We start from the raw sequence: 7,859 nt of genomic DNA, 5'->3' as shown, positions 1-7,859 counted from the left end.
TAAAAAAACTCATGAACATTTTATAAATTCATGAATTTTTTTAGAAGGCAAAAACATAAATATAATGTAGCATGCATCCCTATATGTAGAAGACCATGCGCTTTGTTTTGGTGGCTTGCTGGCGTAGCAATGTGCCATAGTTCGCGGGTTCGAATCCCTGCGACGCGCCTTTTTGCCTTTTTTTGTTTTTTTCTCGGCCCACGACCCACTGACATATGGGCCTTATACAAACGTCGCCTGAGCTGGCCCGCATCACCTACGCAAATACGAGATACGTATGCAATGTGTAGAGCCAGGACTGTTGTTTCAACCTCAAGGACCATATTAACCACATATTTTTATGTAGCAGGACCGTACTGAAGCAATACGCAAGTTCCAGGAGCAAGTTAGACGTCGCCCGCGACTATGAGGACTATAGATGCAATTATCTCGAAAATGAAGGCAAAACCAAAAGGGAAACACAGAAACAAAAGAAAACCGAAAGAGAAGCCTTGATAATTGGGCTGGCCCAATCGTATGGGGTGCGCGTTTGTTAGGATCCGCCCCCAGGCGGTGATCTAAAAGAAAGTGACGCCAGACAGGACATTTCGACGAGATAACTACGGTCAACTTTGCCGGGCGGGCGGAAGACTTCAGACCCTGTAGCCAAACGAACGGCCTAGATTGATGAATGGGGAGGCGCATGGTCCAATCAGATTGCGCGGGCCACGTCACGCACCCCGAGCGGACTATGGGCTCGACCCGACCCGAAAAGCGGCTAGCCCGTGCATAGATATAAGGGGCACGCACATCACGGAGAGCATTCCGCGGTCGAATTTCACGCACCAGGTTTGGATTTGGAAGCCAGACGGACAAGAGGAGAGGAGGATCAGCGAGTGCGAGGCCGAGTTCATCAGGTACGCGCGCGTAATCCTCCTATCTCATCACCACCATGCTGGATTGATTGATCCCCCGCCTGCGCGTCGTGTGTCCACAGAAGATGCGTTACCTTGTTGTCTTTGTGGTTTAGATCGCCTCCGCTTGCGTCCTAGGGAGGTCAGATTTGGTGAAATCTTGATGCGATTTCGGTTCCTTTGATCTGTTCGATGGATGGTTCGTTGGGAGTCGGAATATGTGTGCCGATCCGTCCGTGTTTCTCAGCCAGGCCATGTTCGATCGTGTGTTCATCCGCAGATTCTAAAGTGTTGTTTCGTAGATTCAGATTGGGCGTAGGAGATTTATTATGTTGCGTACGATCATTGCGACCCGTTTATATATGGTTAGATAATTTTCGCCTTCTATATTTGAATTCCTGATACGAAGAACCATGCTAGCATCCAAATTTCACTGCTTGTGTTATTCCTTTACCTGATCAATTGGCTCGTAGGCCTGCGTGTGCTCACCTTTTTTTACTTTTCTAAGATTATATCGTACGAGGAGACTCAAAAGAGCTGCAATTATTGACAGGATCTGAACGCACTTTTGTGTGACTGAAACTAGCATCCTCAGATTGATCCATTTTAAAATCGACTGAACATCTCTTGTTCACGCATATGCTGATTATTATTGTTCTATCCTGCATCTTTGTTTTGAAACAAAATCCTATACTGGGAAGAATAATATGGTTGTTATCTGAAGATGCACCTCGGAAGACAGCCTACTTATAGATTGAAAAAGAGTGCACCCCTTTGATCAGATATATAGTTCAACCTCCGTAAAGAAATATAAGAGCCTAACGCGGAAATCCTTTGGCACGGACGAGCGCGCTTGCTCATGGAATCGCCGGCCATTCATTTGCATAGGGATGCAGACCAATTCTAATATTATCGGTCGTACAGGATCATGTCACGGCCGCACACAGGTCTATAGCAGACAGCCGTTTGCGTCCGCCCTGGCAGCAGACGGCGGATGGGACCTGTGTCGAACTGTGCCAATGGCTCGTCTCGACGGTAGAAAGGGCACGTAACATTATCCTCCCCAGGGGCAGCAACGTGCTAGTTGGATGGGGTCGGCTCGGTCCACATCACGCGTTGATATTTCAGCCAGGCCAGCTGATCCCACATGCTTCATACAATGATCCCTCAAATTCTTTTTTCAAAAATAATTCAGATCTATTATTAAACTTCATCGACTACGTTCAGATGAACGAACTCGAGGAGGATTGAAGCCCGGAAGACAAACTCGAAGAAGAAGCACCGCCATCCGTTCGAGCGCTGCACCTGTGAGGACTAAAAAACCCTAACCTAACTACTAACCGAAACAGAGACACCGGGATTCCCCTCCACGCCACCCGCCGCCGGAGCAGCCGACAGAGGGGAGACGAACCCACGGGCTCGCCGGCGAAGCCTGGAGGAAAGTGTTTACCCTAAGGAAAAAGTCCAAAACGAACCTTGAAGTTGCAGACGAAAGCTAAATCAAACCCTAAACTTTGAATCCCGGAAATTGGCACTCTGAACTTGTAATCCCGGTCTATTTTGGACCATAGACCTGTTTGGCACACTGGGAATAAGAAAATCCCGGCCGGGATATCCTGCTACTCTGAATTTGGGCCGACCCACTATAACACAACAAGAAATCATGAACTTTAAAATATATTCACGCATTTCTAAATTTTCCAGCAGTTAAAAAACACTCCTGTTTTCTATTTATCGCACAAATTTAATTTATTTTGTGTTTTGAATTTTTTATGGAATTTTAAAATTCTATTCGCATTTTTAAAAGCTGCTTGTGATTCTAAAAACAACTATAAAAAATGTTCAGAGTTTCAACAGTTTTTCACATGCTATGAAAATGTTTCAGATTTTCAAAAATTGTGTCACATTTTATAAATAATGTTTTTATAATTTTGTAAATAATTTGTTTAGAAAATGTTTTGGATCGTTGGCTACGTACTCGTGTGGGCCGGCCGACCAGACATGAAGCGAGCTTTTCTTTTCTGAAAGCTGTACAAAAAATTTAAGTGCGAACACTTTTTGAAACATAAACATAATTTTAATGTGTGAATGCTTTTTGAAAATTTAGAAAATAGGAACAAATTTCGAAATCTGAACAAATTGTAAGAAAATATTTTGTGACATCTAAAAAATATCGCAGGTTTTATGAAAATGTACGGACCAATTCAAACAAATGTTTATACAATTTATAATAATATTTGTGTGATTCAAAAAATGTTTCGTACAATCGAAAAATGTAGCATTTCAATAATGTTCATGAGTTTCAAAAAATGTGTTTGTGACATTTTCAAACACAAATGTGTGTACAATGTAAAGAAAAAGTGTGCGCGTTGTAAAAAATTGTGTCTTACATTTAACAGAATATACTTGGCATGTTTTTGAAAAATGTGGCTACATATTTAAAAATGTTGAACCATGCAGAAGAGTGTTCGTTTGGTTTTATAAAATGTTTATTGTCATTGAGAAAATGTAAACATGCATTTGGAAAAAATATAACCATGTATTCAAAAAAATTGAAACAATTTAATTTAAAAATGTACATAATGTATATGGAAGTATCAAAAGTTTATCAAAAAATATTTTATGTGTGCGTTAAAAATGTACATTGGATAAGAAGAAAAAATAGACAGGAGTAAAAAAGAGATAAGGAAAAAAACAAAACAAGGAAAGAAAAAGGAAACCCAGAGCAGTGCGCGCACGCGAGCGACGACGTTAATGGGCTGGCCTAATTCAGCAAATACCGGCTAAGTCCTCTCAAGGTTAAAAATAGACCGGGATAAGGGAGTTTGGTGTGCTGATTCCAGGGATTGAGAGTTTAGGGTTTGATTTAGCTTTCGCTGACAAATTCAAGGTTTGTTTTAGACTTTTTCCTTACCCTAACCGTCAAGGGATAGGGGAGGGAGAGAGAAACCCTAGATGGGTTCTCAACTTGGACGGGCTAATGCTGATAGCGGTCCTCCAAATTCAAAAAAGAACCCTAGCCACACCAAAACGACGAACACAAATCCGGGCCAATTTTCTTTTTTCTTTTCGAAAAGGAAGGATAACCTCCAACCTCTTTATCACCCATTTTTATTATTATTCAATGGAGTATGACAAAATGAATATACAGATCAACTCAAAGCCGTGACGAACTAAATTGCTACACCTACAAATTTGATAATGTGCTCAGATCGCACCATGGTGTACCCATGGTGCTTGTTCGCTGAAAACGGACGGCAGGCCGCTCGTCGATGGTGTTCCGCCCACAAACAAATATTTTAAGGACCCCGCAAAAATATATTTTAAGGAGCCCAATGTTTTTCGGGTTTGCAGAAAAATCTCTAGCGAAGTTTTTCAGCTGCGCGACGAGCATGGACAATTTTTTGCCGACCAAGGATTCCGAATATTAAGGTGTAATTTCTGAATAGATGTTTGGCAACTACTCAGTTTCAAAATGTCTTTACCCATGTGTCAAGCATTTGGCACCTTTATCAGTTTTAAAATGTCACCATCTGGGTTGTCAACATCGTTTAGAGAATGCAGCCATCTAAAGCCGTAGTATTTGAACACATGGTTGCAAAGTCTCTTCTGCAGAATGTGATCATGCATGCATTTGTAACCTGATTGGCAAAATCAGGCAGGTTCAAAAGACGACCCCTTAGTTGCCAACATTAATTCATGCTGGCTGGACACCTGTGTCAATCACTGCTCTTCCAAAGCATGCTTGTCAAAGGTTCCAGTGTAAAAAATATAAGCTTTTGCCAGATGCCAGCCCACCTGCTTGGCTGGGGTGGTTTGTAATTATTTTTTCCAATTAGCCTCTTTGCGATCAAGACGAGCCTGCAAAATATCCCACTGAGCACAGATGCTCTAAAAACCCTCCCCTTACCGTTGCATGGCTATCAATCTTCGCCAACATATTTTCAAATTATCAAACCCGCCCCGGATAACTAGAACCATTTAATTACCATGCCGAATTACCATCAAATCCACACAGTTCTCACGGAAACACTCCATACCACAATTGTAGTTCACAAACACGCAAAGCATCTCTCCATTACAAACCACTTAAACATAGGCCATGCGTTCATTCACACGATGATAGGGACCATGCTCGGCAGGGAATACGTACAGATAACTTCGACCTCAAACCATCAGGATACTTGTCTGGTCCGGAGTGACTCGTTTGCACTTTCCAGACCGGAAAGGCAGACTTTTTATATTCTATAACAGCAGATCATCACTCCAGGATGCCCCCATACATGTGGTTGGGGTAGTCACCATGATTTCCTTTCCAGGTGAGCACTTCATAAGCCATCTGCTTCCGTAGAAACGAAATCAGACTCTGAAGAAAAGCACATATCCATTAGAATGTGAACTACCCTGTGCGAACACATCCACTGCTCCTCCCTCAGCTTCAACCATCTCTAGTGTCGGCTAGATGGCCACTGAGAACACATCGCCGTACATGGCTGGGACGGCGAACCTGTTCATAGGGATTGGGGCGACCCTTCTCAGGATACAACAGATGCTTAATATTCCAATCTAGTAGGGATGATCATAAACCATACCTGTCGATCGGATCTGATAGGAACTCCAGTCAGCCGCCAAGGCCGCCATGGCTACTGTTCGACAACAGAAATCGACCCTGTGATGTCGTATTAAATGGCCCCACCACTTGTTGGACTGACGCCGTGATTCGTGGACGGAACACCTTGTTCGGTAGGACCTGTACCACCAGTACATCATGCGGTCCTGGTATGTCTGCCGTCTCCTGCGCTAATACTACGAACTGCTAGCTGCCACGCGACCTTGCTCCATTCGTCCGCGTACCAGGAGCAGGCGAGCTCGTCCGCCATATTGCCGTTCTCAGCCTAATGCTCTTATATTTATTTACAAAGGGAGTACTTATCAAATTTGTTCTTCCCTTTACTCTCAGGACAATAAAGTTGCGTATAGATGATGTAAACTAATTCTCCTGGTGTATTGATGATTGATAATTGGATTTTGTGTCACGCCACACTGAACAAGTGTCAGTTAACTGTGGAACAAATTCAGTCGTTTGTTGATAAAAAAATCAGTATTTTATTCTTACAAAATTATTGGATTCGACAAAATTCAGTATGGCTCTGAGCAGCATTTTCGTTTTGGTTCCATATTGTAGGTTACCGTTTACTAGTAATTTTCATAGCATTTGGAAGCAGCACTTTATTTACCCTTCTCTTAGTCAACAGAAGATGTAGCGAGACACCACTTGATGCCATATGACTATGTCTCATTTTTTATATACCTGTGTACTTCTCCAACAAACTTACTGATGATGCATGCCGTTTGATCATTTTCAACACCATGTATGTTTTGGTCCGTTATGATACTAATGCTACAATCCTTCTGATCGCACCTTGCACTTCCATGTAGGTAGGTAAGACAAGATGGTGGCTAATGGTGACGCACCTGCAAGAGGGAGTGCAGCTGCAGCTGCAAGCCTGCGCCGACGTAGAACCACCGGTGGTGGTGCTGCTGCTGGAGGTGGTGGTGGTGGTGCCAGTACAATGCTTCAGTTCTACACCGATGAGGCTGCTGGGCGCAAGATGTCCCCAAATGCTGTTCTGATCATGAGCATAGGGTTTATTGCCGTCGTTGCCGTACTCCATGTTTTCGGCAAGCTGTACCGCACCCCTAATTAGCTTCCATATATGAAAACTGAGTTTATGTGTCTATGAATAGCGAAGTCGTAGACTTTGCATAGCAAATGACTGTCGGGCCCTGGAAAGATTTACCTTGTACTCCTATAATACTGAGATGTTATTGTCGAACCTTTGCAAGGTGTTTTGTCTTGTCATTTGTTCTTTACACTTACTAGCAAAAAGGCTCATGCGTTGCAACGGGAGAAAAAAAATCATTATCTTTAAAGACCATGACAACATTTTGTTGCTTCACCGATAACATTTTGGCGAACATTTTCTTCAATTCCCTTAACACTTTTTAATACAGGAACTTTTTCTAAGACTCGTGAACATTTTTTTATTTTCCAAACTTTTTTTCCAAAATTGCGAATATTTTTTGAATATGCATATTTTTGAATCCACAAAGATATTATGATTTACAAAATTTTAGTCTTAAAGTCATATTATTTGGAATTTTCAGCTCAATTAGAATATATTTGAGTGGATATTTTTCTTTTTTTTTCTATTTTATTTTTGAAAATTAAGAATTTGTTCAGCAATGCTCAGTGCTTCCAAGGCCTAACCGGCCGAACAACTTTGCCACAGAGATGTGATGCCCTAAAGGCGTCGACAAAGTCGCTTCGGTGCTTGCGGTGCGGTTGATTGGCCACAAAAAGAACACTTGTAGCAACCCGCCATAGGTAGCTTTGCAGAATGAGATTATATATTAGCTTTCGTGTGGTTTCAGGATGCATGTTTAGCTTGCCATCATTTGTTTAAAAAAGTTGCTATTCTAAACGTCGTGGCACATAGATTTTTGTATGGTGTAATTGTCTCTCCAAAGACCTGGACTCATTGATATTCAAAGACCTGTGAGATGATGGTGTTCTGTTCGGGACAAATCTTGCTTTTAATCAATTAGAATCCGTGTTAGGGTTAGATATTTTGAACTGGCACATGGAGCAATAATCCTGTCCATTTTCATTTATCCTGCAATGGAAAAAAGGAACATAACGGGTATTGATAATGGCAGGAATGGGCATTTATTTTGAACAATGCATGCGCTGTACGAAGACGTGGTTTACATGCGCTGCCACTGTGCAAAAATGAGTACTACGGTGCCGTGTAAAACACCTATTAAAATAGAAGAAGAAAACACCACCGCACCACACGTACCCAACATCCATCTCCACCTGCCACGATTCCTCCCACCAGCCCCCACCTCCCTCCTCCTCTAGCGCATCTCCCCCAGATCCATCTTCTGCCTTTCTCGGGGTGC

The 7,859-nt window shown here is 42.4% G+C and overlaps 1 protein-coding gene across 3 annotated transcripts; it reads left to right on the top strand.

Moving 5' to 3' along the window:
- Positions 1 to 663: 663 nt before the first annotated feature.
- LOC123069928 (protein transport protein Sec61 subunit beta) lies at positions 664 to 6,756 on the top strand. Of its 3 annotated transcripts, XM_044492909.1 has the most exons (3): positions 774 to 896; positions 2,121 to 2,200; positions 6,333 to 6,756. In XM_044492909.1, exon 3 carries the CDS (start codon positions 6,347 to 6,349, stop codon positions 6,599 to 6,601), a length of 255 nt encoding a protein of 84 aa, XP_044348844.1. In that variant the 5' UTR covers positions 774 to 896; positions 2,121 to 2,200; positions 6,333 to 6,346; the 3' UTR covers positions 6,602 to 6,756. The 3 variants fall into 3 exon arrangements, 2 of the variants coding, with proteins under 2 accessions (XP_044348844.1, XP_044348845.1); XR_006433225.1 differs by lacking the exon at positions 2,121 to 2,200 and having other exon boundaries at positions 664 to 896; positions 6,337 to 6,756; XM_044492910.1 differs by lacking the exon at positions 2,121 to 2,200 and having other exon boundaries at positions 835 to 896.
- Positions 6,757 to 7,859: the final 1,103 nt, after the last annotated feature.

The sequence above is a fragment of the Triticum aestivum genome, chromosome 3B, assembly GCF_018294505.1.
Source record: "Triticum aestivum cultivar Chinese Spring chromosome 3B, IWGSC CS RefSeq v2.1, whole genome shotgun sequence".
In the NCBI taxonomy this organism is placed as follows: Eukaryota; Viridiplantae; Streptophyta; class Magnoliopsida; order Poales; family Poaceae; genus Triticum; species Triticum aestivum.
The sequence above is the reverse complement of the archived record's forward strand: the minus strand, read 5'-3'. Positions and strand labels throughout refer to the sequence as shown.

Excerpts from the sequence above, each read along its gene's own strand:
- LOC123069928 (XM_044492909.1), top strand. The coding sequence starts at position 6,347 with ATGGTGGCTAATGGTGACGCACCTGCAAGAGGGAGTGCAGCTGCAGCT.